General features: G+C 52.2%; 1 protein-coding gene across 2 annotated transcripts in view; it reads left to right on the top strand.

The window, feature by feature from the left end:
• The window catches only part of FKBP2 (FKBP prolyl isomerase 2), a 17,855-nt gene extending 4,509 nt beyond the window's left edge, over nucleotides 1-13,346 (top strand). The window contains exons 2-7 of one of the 2 annotated variants that reach the window (XM_086871146.1): nucleotides 1,510-1,578; nucleotides 1,656-1,793; nucleotides 3,675-3,787; nucleotides 7,606-7,652; nucleotides 8,753-8,788; nucleotides 13,021-13,346. In XM_086871146.1, coding sequence (XP_086727272.1) covers nucleotides 1,510-1,578; nucleotides 1,656-1,793; nucleotides 3,675-3,787; nucleotides 7,606-7,652; nucleotides 8,753-8,788; nucleotides 13,021-13,082 — 465 coding nt within the window. In that variant the 3' untranslated portion in view covers nucleotides 13,083-13,346. The remainder of the gene's footprint in view (nucleotides 1-1,509; nucleotides 1,579-1,655; nucleotides 1,794-3,674; nucleotides 3,788-7,605; nucleotides 7,653-8,752; nucleotides 8,789-13,020) is intronic. The other variant, XM_086871147.1, reaches the window with a different exon arrangement.
• Nucleotides 13,347-13,354: the final 8 nt, after the last annotated feature.

Below are 13,354 nucleotides of genomic sequence, written 5' to 3' on the forward strand. Positions count from 1 at the left end.
TGTCGGCCGAGCCGCGGCGGCTCCAGATCGGGGTGAGGAAGCGGTGCCAATTAACGCTAATTAACGCTAATTAACGGTAATTAACACTAATTAACGGTAATTAACGGTAATTAACGCAGTGGTTATTGCTGGCCCTGGCCCTGGCGCTGCCCCCGGTGTCGGCCGAGCCGCGGCGGCTCCAGATCGGGGTGAGGAAGCGGTGCCAATTAACGCTAATTAACGCTAATTAACGCTAATTAACACTAATTAACGGTAATTAACGCAGTGGCTCCTGCTGGCCCTGGCCCTGGCGCTGCCCCCGGTGTCGGCCGAGCCGCGGCGGCTCCAGATCGGGGTGAGGAAGCGGTGCCAATTAACGCTAATTAACGGTAATTAACGGTAATTAACGGTAATTAACGCAGTGGTTATTGCTGGCCCTGGCCCTGGCGCTGCCCCCGGTGTCGGCCGAGCCGCGGCGGCTCCAGATCGGGGTGAGGAAGCGGTGCCAATTAACGCTAATTAACGGTAATTAACGGTAATTAACGGTAATTAACGCAGTGGTTATTGCTGGCCCTGGCCCTGGCGCTGCCCCCGGTGTCGGCCGAGCCGCGGCGGCTCCAGATCGGGGTGAGGAAGCGGTGCCAATTAACGCTAATTAACACTAATTAACACTAATTAACGGTAATTAACGCAGTGGTTATTGCTGGCCCTGGCCCTGGCGCTGCCCCCGGTGTCGGCCGAGCCGCGGCGGCTCCAGATCGGGGTGAGGAAGCGGTGCCAATTAACGCTAATTAACACTAATTAACGGTAATTAACGGTAATTAATGCAGTGGTTATTGCTGGCCCTGGCCCTGGCGCTGCCCCCGGTGTCGGCCGAGCCGCGGCGGCTCCAGATCGGGGTGAGGAAGCGGTGCCAATTAACGCTAATTAACGCTAATTAACGCTAATTAACGCTAATTAACGGTAATTAACGGTAATTAACGCAGTGGTTATTGCTGGCCCTGGCCCTGGCGCTGCCCCCGGTGTCGGCCGAGCCGCGGCGGCTCCAGATCGGGGTGAGGAAGCGGTGCCAATTAACGCTAATTAACGGTAATTAACACTAATTAACGGTAATTAACGGTAATTAACGCAGTGGTTATTGCTGGCCCTGGCCCTGGCGCTGCCCCCGGTGTCGGCCGAGCCGCGGCGGCTCCAGATCGGGGTGAGGAAGCGGTGCCAATTAACACTAATTAACGGTAATTAACGGTAATTAACGCAGTGGTTATTGCTGGCCCTGGCCCTGGCGCTGCCCCCGGTGTCGGCCGAGCCGCGGCGGCTCCAGATCGGGGTGAGGAAGCGGTGCCAATTAACACTAATTAACGGTAATTAACGGTAATTAACGCAGTGGTTATTGCTGGCCCTGGCCCTGGCGCTGCCCCCGGTGTCGGCCGAGCCGCGGCGGCTCCAGATCGGGGTGAGGAAGCGGTGCCAATTAACGCTAATTAACACTAATTAACGCTAATTAACACTAATTAACGGTAATTAACGCAGTGGTTATTGCTGGCCCTGGCCCTGGCGCTGCCCCCGGTGTCGGCCGAGCCGCGGCGGCTCCAGATCGGGGTGAGGAAGCGGTGCCAATTAACGCTAATTAACACTAATTAACGCTAATTAACACTAATTAACGGTAATTAACGCAGTGGTTATTGCTGGCCCTGGCCCTGGCGCTGCCCCCGGTGTCGGCCGAGCCGCGGCGGCTCCAGATCGGGGTGAGGAAGCGGCCCCAGCGCTGCCCCGAGAGATCCCGGAGAGGAGACCTGCTCAGCCTCATCTACACGGTACTGGTTATACTGGTTATACTGGGGATACTGGGATGGACTGGGTTATACTGGGATGGACTGGAGACCTGCTCAGCCTCATCTACACGGTACTGGTTATACTGGTTATACTGGTTATACTGGGATAAACTGGGGACCTGCTCAGCCTCATCTACACGGTACCGGGGATACTGGGGATACTGGGTTATACTGGGATAAACTGGGATAAACTGGGATAAACTGGGATAAACTGGGATGGACTGGGATGGATTGGAGACCTGCTCAGCCTGATCTACACGGTACTGGGGATACTGGGGATACTGGGATGGACTGGGTTATACTGGGGATACTGGTTATACTGGGATGGACTGGAGACCTGCTCAGCCTGATCTACACGGTACCGGGGATACTGGGGATACTGGTTATACTGGTTATACTGGGTTATACTGGTTATACTGGTTATACTGGTTATACTGGGGATACTGGGGATACTGGTTATACTGGGATGGACTGGGTTATACTGGGATGGACTGGGTTATACTGGGATGGACTGGAGACCTGCTCAGCCTGCTGTACACGGTACTGGGATACTGGGACATACTGGGATGGACTGGGACATACTGGGTTATACTGGGTTATACTGGGATGGACTGGGTTATACTGGGTTATATTGGGATGGACTGGGTTATACTGGGTTATACTGGGATGGACTGGAGACCTGCTCAGCCTGATCTACACGGTACCGGGGATACTGGGATAAACTGGGTTATACTGGGATAAACTGGGTTATACTGGGTTATACTGGGATGGACTGGGATGGACTGGGATAAACTGGGATGGACTGGGATGGACTGGAGACCTGCTCAGCCTCATCTACTCGGTACCGGGATACTGGGATGGACTGGGTTATACTGGGATGGACTGGGATGGACTGGGTTATACTGGGTTATACTGGGATGGACTGGAGGCCTGCTCAGCCTGATCTACACGGTACCGGGGATACTGGGGATACTGGGATAAACTGGGATGGACTGGGTTATACTGGGATGGACTGGGAGGGACTGGGGGGGACTGGGAGGGACTGGGAGGGACTGGGAGGGACTGGGAGGGACTGGGAGGGACTGGAGGGACTGGGGGGACTGGGGGGGACTGGGGGGGACTGGGATGGACTGGGATGGACTGGGAGGGACTGGGAGGGACTGGGATGGACTGGGATGGACTGGGAGGGACTGGAGGGACTGGGGGGACTGGGGGGGACTGGGGGGGACTGGGATGGACTGGGAGGGACTGGGAGGGACTGGAGGGACTGGGGGGACTGGGGGGGACTGGGGGGACTGGGAGGAACTGGGAGGGACTGGGAGGGACTGGGAGGAACTGGGAGGGACTGGGAGGGACTGGGAGGAACTGGGAGGAACTGGGGGGGACTGGGGGAACTGGGGGGGACTGGGGGGAACTGGGATGAACTGGGAGGGACTGGGAGGGACTGGAGGGACTGGGGGGGACTGGGAGGGACTGGGGGGACTGGGGGAACTGGGGGGGACTGGGGGCATGGACTGCTCTGTACTGGTCCATACTGGCCCGTACTGGTCTATACTGGTTCATACCGGTTTATACCGGTCTGTACTGGTGTATACCGGTCTGTACTGGTCCGTACTGGTTTATACTGGTTTATACTGGTCCGTACTGGTTTATACTGGTCTGTACCGGTCCATACTGGTTTATATCAGTCCATACTGGTCTGTACTGGTTTATACCGGTCTGTACTGGCTTATACCGGTCCGTACTGGTTTATACTGGTCCGTACTGGTTTATACCTGTCCGTACTGGTCCATACTGGTTCATACTGGTCCGTACTGGTTTATACTGGTCCATACTGGTTCATACTGGTCCGTACTGGTGCAGGGCACGCTGGAGGACGGGACCCCCTTTGACAGCAGCCTGAGCCCGGAGCAGCCGTTCGTGTTCTCACTGGGGACAGGCCAGGTCATCAAGGGCTGGGACCAGGGGCTGCTGGGGTGAGTGACCAGAGTGACCACTGACCCCTGACCACTGAGTGACCACTGAGTGACCACTGACCCATCCTGAGTGACCCCTGAGTGACCACTGAGTGACCAACAGTGACACCAAACTGGGGACGGGCCAGGTCATCAAGGGCTGGGACCAGGGGCTGCTGGGGTGAGTGACCAGAGTGACCACTGAGTGACCAGAGTGACCACTGAGTGACCACTGACCCATCCTGAGTGACCCCTGAGTGACCAACACTGACCAACACTGACCAACAGTGACACCAAACTGGGGACGGGCCAGGTCATCAAGGGCTGGGACCAGGGGCTGCTGGGGTGAGTGACCAGAGTGACCACTGACCACTGACCACTGACCCACTGAGTGACCCTGAGTGACCCCTGAGTGACCACTGAGTGACCACTGAGTGACCAACAGTGACCGACAGTGACACCAAACTGGGGACGGGCCAGGTCATCAAGGGCTGGGACCAGGGGCTGCTGGGGTGAGTGACCAGAGTGACCACTGAGTGACCACTGAGTGACCAGAGTGACCACTGACCACTGAGTGACCACTGACCACTGAGTGACCCCTGAGTGACCCCTGAGTGACCCCTGAGTGACCCCTGAGTGACCCTGAGTGACAGTGACACCAAACTGGGGACAGGACAGGTCATCAAGGGCTGGGACCAGGGGCTGCTGGGGTGAGTGACCAGAGTGACCACTGACTGACCACTGAGTGACCAGAGTGACCACTGAGTGACCCCTGAGTGACCCCTGAGTGACCCCTGAGTGACCCCTGAGTGACCAACAGTGACCGACAGTGACACCAAACTGGGGACAGGCCAGGTCATCAAGGGCTGGGACCAGGGGCTGCTGGGGTGAGTGACCAGAGTGACCAGAGTGACCACTGAGTGACCAGAGTGACCACTGAGTGACCACTGACCACTGAGTGACCCCTGAGTGACCCCTGAGTGACCACTGAGTGACCACTGAGTGACCACTGAGTGACCCTGAGTGACCACTGACCACTGAGTGACCACTGAGTGACCCCTGAGTGACCCCTGAGTGACCCCTGAGTGACCCCTGAGTGACCACAGTGCATTTTTAGGGGAATTCCCGGGATTTTGGGTGGAATTCCCGGGATTTTGGGGAGAATTCCCGGGATTTTGGGAGAATTACCGGGATTTTGGGGAGAATTCCCGGGATTTTGGGTGGAATTCCCAGGATTTTGGGTGGAATTCCCGGGATTTTGGGGAGAATTCCCGGGATTTTGGGGAGAATTCCCAGATTTTGGGTGGAATTCCCAGGATTTTGGGGAGAATTCCCGGGATTTTGGGAGAATTCCCAGGATTTTGGGTGGAATTCCCAGGATTTTGGGAGAATTCCCGGGATTTTGGGTGGAATTCCCAGGATTTTGGGAGAATTCCCGGGATTTTGGGTGGAATTCCCGGGATTTTGGGTGGAATTCCCAGGATTTTGGGTGGAATTCCCAGGATTTTGGGGAGAATTCCCGGGATTTTGGGTGGAATTCCCGGGATTTTGGGGAGAATTCCCGGGATTTTGGGTGGAATTCCCGGGATTTTGGGAGAATTCCCGGGATTTTGGGGAGAATTCCCGGGATTTTGGGAGAATTCCCGGGATTTTGGGGAGAATTCCCGGGATTTTGGGTGGAATTCCCAGGATTTTGGGGAGAATTCCCAGGATTTTGGGGAGAATTCCCGGGATTTTGGGGAGAATTCCCGGGATTTTGGGAGAATTCCCGGGATTTTGGGAGAATTCCCAGGATTTTGGGTGGAATTCCCGGGATTTTGGGTGGAATTCCCGGGATTTTGGGTGGAATTCCCGGGATTTTGGGAGAATTCCCAGGATTTTGGGTGGAATTCCCGGGATTTTGGGGAGAATTCCCGGGATTTTGGGTGGAATTCCCGGGATTTTGGGGAGAATTCCCGGGATTTTGGGGAGAATTCCTGGGATTTTGGGTGGAATTCCCAGGATTTTGGGTGGAATTCCCAGGATTTTGGGTGGAATTCCCGGGATTTTGGGGAGAATTCCCAGGATTTTGGGTGGAATTCCCGGGATTTTGGGGAGAATTCCCGGGATTTTGGGTGGAATTCCCGGGATTTTGGGGAGAATTCCCGGGATTTTGGGGAGAATTCCCGGGATTTTGGGAGAATTCCCGGGATTTTGGGTGGAATTCCCGGGATTTTGGGGAGAATTCCCAGGATTTTGGGTGGAATTCCCAGGATTTTGGGTGGAATTCCCGGGATTTTGGGAGAATTCCCGGGATTTTGGGTGGAATTCCCGGGATTTTGGGTGGAATTCCCGGGATTTTGGGGAGAATTCCCGGGATTTTGGGAGAATTCCCAGGATTTTGGGTGGAATTCCCGGGATTTTGGGTGGAATTCCCGGGATTTTGGGGAGAATTCCCGGGATTTTGGGTGGAATTCCCGGGATTTTGGGAGAATTCCCAGGATTTTGGGTGGAATTCCCAGGATTTTGGGTGGAATTCCCGGGATTTTGGGTGGAATTCCCAGGATTTTGTGGAGAATTCCCGGGATTTTGGGTGGAATTCCCGGGATTTTGGGGAGAATTCCCGGGATTTTGGGGAGAATTCCCGGGATTTTGGGTGGAATTCCCGGGATTTTGGGTGGAATTCCCGGGATTTTGGGAGAATTCCCGGGATTTTGGGGAGAATTCCCAGGATTTTGGGGAGAATTCCCGGGATTTTGGGAGAATTCCCAGATTTTGGGTGAATTCCCGGGATTTTGGGGAGAATTCCCAGGATTTTGGGAGAATTCCCGGGATTTTGGGTGGAATTCCCAGGATTTTGGGGAGAATTCCCGGGATTTTGGGGAGAATTCCCGGGATTTTGGGGAGAATTCCCGGGATTTTGGGTGGAATTCCCAGGATTTTGGGAGAATTCCCAGGATTTTGGGAGAATTCCCGGGATTTTGGGTGGAATTCCCGGGATTTTGGGTGGAATTCCCGGGATTTTGGGAGAATTCCCGGGATTTTGGGGAGAATTCCCAGGATTTTGGGAGAATTCCCAGATTTTGGGGAGAATTCCCGGGATTTTGGGTGGAATTCCGGGATTTTGGGGAGAATTCCCGGGATTTTGGGGAGAATTCCCGGGATTTTGGGAGAATTCCCAGGATTTTTGGGAGAATTCCCGGGATTTTGGGTGGAATTCCCAGGATTTTGGGAGAATTCCCAGGATTTTGGGGAGAATTCCCGGGATTTTGGGTGGAATTCCCGGGATTTTGGGTGGAATTCCCGGGATTTTGAGTGGAATTCCCGGGATTTTGGGTGGAATTCCCGGGATTTTTGGAGAATTCCCAGGATTTTGGGGAGAATTCCCGGGATTTTGGGGAGAATTCCCAGGATTTTGGGTGGAATTCCCGGGATTTTGGGAGAATTCCCGGGATTTTGGGAGAATTCCCGGGATTTTGGGGAGAATTCCCGGGATTTTGGGGAGAATTCCCAGGATTTTGGGGAGAATTCCCGGGATTTTGGGAGAATTCCCAGGATTTTGGGTGGAATTCCCGGGATTTTGGGAGAATTCCCGGGATTTTGGGAGAATTCCCAGGATTTTGGGGAGAATTCCCGGGATTTTGGGTGGAATTCCCAGATTTTGGGGAGAATTCCCGGGATTTTGGGTGGAATTCCCAGGATTTTGGGTGGAATTCCCGGGATTTTGGGAGAATTCCCGGGATTTTGGGTGGAATTCCCGGGATTTTGGGGAGAATTCCCAGGATTTTGGGTGGAATTCCCGGGATTTTGGGAGAATTTCCGGGATTTTGGGTGGAATTCCCGGGATTTTGGGTCCCCAGGATGTGCGAGGGCGAGAAGAGGAAACTCGTGATCCCCCCGGAGCTGGGTGAGACCCCCGGGAGCGCCCCAAAAACGGGGGGGGACCCCAAAATTGGGGGGGTGAGACTCCAAAAACGGGGGGAATGGGGGGAAAAAACCCAAAAAAAGACCCCAAAAATGGGAGGGGAGACCCCAAAAATGGGGGGAGGGACCCTAAAAATGGGAGGAAAATCTCAAGAAGGGACCCCAAAAATGGGGGGAGGGACCCCAAAAATGGGGGGATTGGGGGGAAAACCCCAAAAAAGGACCCCAAAAATGAGGGGGAGACCCCAAAAATAGTAAAGACCCCAAAATTGGGGGGTTGAGACTCCAAAATTGGGGGGAATGGGGGGCAAAAACCCAAGAAAGGACCCCAAAAATGGGAGGGGAGACCCCAAAAATGGGGGGAGAGACCCCAAAAATGGGAGGAGAGACCCCAAAAGTGGGAGTGACCCCAAAAATGGGAGGAAAATCCCAAGAAAGGACCCCAAAAATGGGGGGAGGGACCCCAAAATTGGGGGAAAAAACCCAAAAAAAGACCCCAAAAATGGGGGGAGAGACCCCAAAAGTCGGTGGGACCCCAAAAATGGGGGGATTGGGGGGAAAATCCCAAAAAAGGGACCCCAAAAATGAGGGGGAGAGACCCCAAAATTGGGGGAGGGACCCCAGAAATCGGGGGGAGACCCTAAAAATGGAGGGGGACCCCAAAACTGGGGGGAATGGGGGGGAAAGACCCAAAAAACAACCCCAAAAATGGGGGGAGAGACCCCAAAAATGGGGGGAGGGACCCCAAAATTGGGGGAAAATCCCAAGAAAGTACCCAAAAACGAGAGGAGGGACCCCAAAAATGGGGGGAGAGACCCCAAAACGGAGTGACCCCAAAAATGGGAGGGGAGGGACCCCAAAAATGGGGGAAGTGACCCCAAAAATGGGGGGAGGGACCCCAAAAATTGGGGGAGGGACCCCAAAATTGGGGGGAGGGACCCCAAAACTGGGAGTGACCCCAAAAATGGGGGGAAAATCCCAAGAAAGGGCCCCAAAACTGGGGGGGAGGGACCCCAAAAGTGGGGGTGGGGGAGGGGATCCCCAAGTGACCCCAAGTGACCCCTGCCCATCCCCCACCCGCAGGTTATGGGGACCGAGGGGCCCCCCCCAAAATCCCAGGTGAGCCCTGACCCCCCCCAGGGGATTTTGGGGGAAAATTGGGGAATTTTGGGGGTTCAGGGGGGATTTGGGGGGATCAGGGGGGATTTTGGGTTATTTTGGGATAATTTGGGGGGGATTTTGGGGTAATTTGGGGGATTTTGGGGGGATTTGGGGTAATTTGGGGGATTTTGGGGGTTCAGGGGGGATTTTGGGGGGATTTGGGGGATTTGGGGGTAATTTGGGGGATTTTGGGGGGATTTTGAGAGAATTTTGGGGGGATTTTGGGGTAATTTTGGGTTATTTTGGGGGATTTTGGGGTAATTTGGGGGATTTTGGGGGGATTTTGGGGGATTTTGGGGGGATTTTGGGGGATTTTGGGGGTTCAGGGGGGATTTGGGGGGATTTTGGGATATTTTGGGGGGGATTTTGGGGTAATTTGAGGGATTTTGGGGGATTTTGAGAGAATTTTGGGGGTTCAGGGGGGATCAGGGGGGATTTTGGGGTAATTTGGGGGATTTTGGGGGGATTTGGGGTAATTTGGGGGATTTTGAGAGAATTTTGGGGGTTCAGGGGGGATTTTGGGGGGGATTTTGGGGGATTTTGGGGGGGATTTTGGGGGGAAATTGGGGAATTTTGGGGGTTCAGGGGGGATTTTGGGGGATTTTGGGGGATTTTGGGGGTTCAGGGGGGATTTTGGGGGTTCAGGGGGGATTTTGGGTTATTTTGGGGTAATTTTGGGGGATTTTGGGGGGATTTGGGGGATTTTGGGGTAATTTGGGGGATTTTGGGGGAATTTGGGGGAATTTTGGGGGTTCAGGGGGGATTTTGGGGGGATTTTGGGGGATTTTGGGGGAATTTGGGGGAATTTGGGGGGATTTTGGGGGGATTTTGGGGGTTCAGGGGGGATTTTGGGGGGATTTTGGGGGATTTTGGGGGTTCAGGGGGGATTTTGGGGGGATTTGGGGGATTTGGGGGTAATTTGGGGGATTTTGGGGGATTTTGAGAGAATTTTGGGGGGATTTTGGGTTATTTTGGGGTAATTTTGGGGGATTTTGGGGTAATTTTGGGGATTTTGGGGGGATTTTGAGAGAATTTTGGGGGTTCAGGGGGGATTTGGGGGGATTTTGGGGGGATTTTGGGGGAATTTTGGGGGAATTTTGGGGGGATTTTGGGTTATTTTGGGGTAATTTTGGGGGATTTTGGGGTAATTTTGGGGATTTTGGGGGGATTTTGAGAGAATTTTGGGGGTTCAGGGGGGATTTGGGGGGATTTTGGGGGGATTTTGGGGGAATTTTGGGGGATTTGGGGGTAATTTGGGGGATTTTGGGGGGATTTTGGGGGGATTTTGGGGATTCAGGGGGGATTTTAGGGGATTTTGGGGGGGATTGGGGGGATTTTGGGGAGATTTTGGGATAATTTGGGGGGATTTTGGGGGATTTTGGGGGGATTTGGGGGGATTTTGGGGGTTCAGGGGGGATTTTGGGGGGATTTTGGGATAATTTGGGGGATTTTGGGGTAATTTGGGGGATTTTGGGGGGATTTTGGGGCATTTTGAGAGAATTTTGGGGGGAATTTGGGGGGGATTTTGGGGGCAATTTTGGGGGGATTTGTGATAATTTTGGGAAATTTTGGGGGATTTTGGGGGCAATTTTGGGGAATTTGGGGGAATTTTGGGGGATTTTGGGTAATTTTGGGTTATTTTGGGGGATTTGTGATAATTTTGGGGGGATTTTGGGGGATTTTGGGGGAAATTTGGGGGGAATTTGGAGGGGATTTTGAGTAATTTTGGGGGGTTTGGGGGTAATTTTTGGGGGGATTTTGTGGTCATTTTGGGGGGATTTTGGGGTGAAATTGGGATTTTCGGGGCTTCAGGGGGGATTTTGGGGGGGTTTGGGGGTGAAATTGGGGGGATTTTGGGGGCATTTTGGGATAATTTCGGGGTTATTTGGGGGGGATTTTGGGGGAATTTTGGGGGATTTTGGGGCATTTTGGGTAATTTTGGGTAATTTGGGGGGGATTTTGGGGCATTTTGGGGGAAATTTGGGGGGATTTTGGGGGATTTTGGGTAATTTGGGGGGAATTTTGGGTAATTTTGGGTTAATTTGGGGGGATTTTGCGGGATTTTGGGGGATTCACGATAATTTTGGGTGGATTTTGGGTAATTTTGGGGTGATTTTGGGGGGATTTCGGGGTGAGTTTGGAGGATTTTGGGGGGATTTTTGGGTAATTTTAGGGGATTTTGGGGGGGATTTGTGATAATTTTGGGGAACTTGGGGGGATTTGGGGGGTTTTGGGTAATTTTGGGTTAATTTGGGGGGATTTTGGGGGAGTTTGGGTAATTCTGGGGTAATTTTGGGTAATTTTGGGGTAATTTTGGGTAGTTTTGGGGGGATTTGGGGGCATTTTGGGGGAAATTTGGGGGGAATTTGGGGAGGATTTGGGGAGGATTTGGGGGGGATTTTGGGGCAATTTTGGGGGGATTTGTGATAATTTTGGGGGATTTTGGGGGATTTTGGGGGGAATTTGGGGGAATTTTGGGGGATTTTGGATAATTCTGGGGTGATTTTTGGGTAATTTTGGGTTAATTTTGGGTTATTTTGGGGGGATTTGCGATAATTTTGGGTGGATTTTGGGTAATTTTGGGGAATTTTGGGGGGATTTTCGGGTGAAATTGGGATTTTTGGGGCTTCAGGGGGGATTTTGGGTAATTTTGGGGACATTTTGGGGGAATTTTGGGGGAGTTTGGGGGATTTTGGGTAATTTTGGGTAATTTGGGGGGATTTTGGGGCATTTTGGGGGAAATTTGGGGGGAATTTGGGGAGGATTTGGGGCAATTTTAGGGGGATTTTGGGGTAATTTGGGGGGATTTGGGGGGATTTTTGGGGGGATTTTGGATTTTGGGTAATTTTGAGGGGTTTGGGGGTAATTTTTGGGGGGATTTGGGGTGATTTTGGGGAAATTTTGGGGGGATTTTGGGGTGAAATTGGGATTTTTGGGGCTTCAGGGGGGATTCTCGGGGGATTTGGGGGTGAAATTGGGGGGATTTTGGGGGAATTTTGGGGGAGTTTGGGGGATTTTGGGTAATTTTGGGGTAATTTTGGGTAATTTGGGGTGGATTTTGGGGCATTTTGGGGGTTAATTTGGGGGGATTTGGGGGATTTTGGGGGATTTGCGATAATTTTGGGTGGATTTTGGGTAATTTTGGGCAATTTTGAAGGGTTTGGGGGTAATTTTTGGGGGGATTTGGGGTCATTTTGAGGAAATTTTGGGCGGATTTTGGGGTGAAATTGGGATTTTTGGGGCTTCAGGGGGGATTTTGGGGGAATTTGGAGGGGATTTGGGGGAATTTTGGGATAATTTTGGGGTGAGTTTGGGGAATTTGGGGGTGATTTTGGGGGATTTTTGGGGGGATTTCAGATTTTAGGGGATTTGGGGGATTTGGGGGATTTTTTGAGGTAATTTTGGGGGATTTTGGGGGGATTTTTGGGGGGCTTTGCCATAATTTTGGGGTAATTTTGGGAGGGATTTTGGGGTGAGTTTGGGGGATTTTGGGGTCATTTTGGGGCTGATTTTGGGGGGATTTTGAGGTAATTTGGGGGGATTTTGGGGTAATTTTGGGGGGATTTTGGGAAATTTTAGGATAATTTTGGGGGTAATTTTGGGGTAATTTTGGGATAATTTTGGGAGGGATTCTGGGGTGAGTTTGGGGGATTTTGGGGGGATTTTGGGGTAATTTTGGGGTAATTTTGGGGCTGATTTTGTGGTAATTTGTGGTAATTTGGGGTAATTTTGGGAGGGATTTTGGGGTAATTTTGGGGGGATTTTGGGGTAATTTTAGGGGGATTTTGTGGTAATTTGGGGTAATTTTGGGAAGGATTTTGAGGTAATTTGGGGGGATTTTGGGGTAATTTTGGGAGGGATTTTGTGGTAATTTGGGGGGATTTTGGGGCTGATTTTGGGGTAATTTGGGGTAATTTTGGGAAGGATTTTGAGGTAATTTGGGGGGATTTTGGGGTAATTTTGGGGGGATTTTTTGGGGTAATTCTCATTAAATTCGGGCTTTTCAGGGAGGGAATTTTGAAGCCAAACGGATTTTGGGGGGGACCCCGAGATGATTTTTTCGGGGATGAATTCTGGGGAGGTTTTTGGCTCATTTTGGGTGAATTGAAAGCTGATTTTTGGGGCAGATTTTGGGGTTTTTGGGGCGATTTTTGGGGTGCTGATCCCTCCCCTCACCCCCATTTTTTTAGGGGGGGCCGTGCTGATTTTCGAGGTGGAGCTGCTGAAGATCGAGCGGCGCCCGGAGCTTTAGGGGGACCCCAAAACCCCCCAAATTTCCCCCAAATCCCCTCCCCCACCCCCTTTCCAAGACCCCTCCCCCAACCCAAAAATTTTGGGGGTTTCCCCCCATTTTTTAAAATTTTTTTTGGAATTTTTTTGGGGGTTTCCCCCCATTTTTTTAATTTTTTTTTAATTTTTTTTGGGGTTTTCCCCCCATTTTTTTAATTTTTTTTTGGATTTTTTTTGGGGGGGTTCCCCCCAATCCTTAAGGGGTCAATAAAGGGTTAAACCCAAATGGTTTCA

Source organism: Cyanistes caeruleus, chromosome 34 (assembly GCF_971803275.1).
Source record: "Cyanistes caeruleus chromosome 34, bCyaCae1.hap1.1, whole genome shotgun sequence".
Taxonomy (NCBI): domain Eukaryota; kingdom Metazoa; phylum Chordata; class Aves; order Passeriformes; family Paridae; genus Cyanistes; species Cyanistes caeruleus.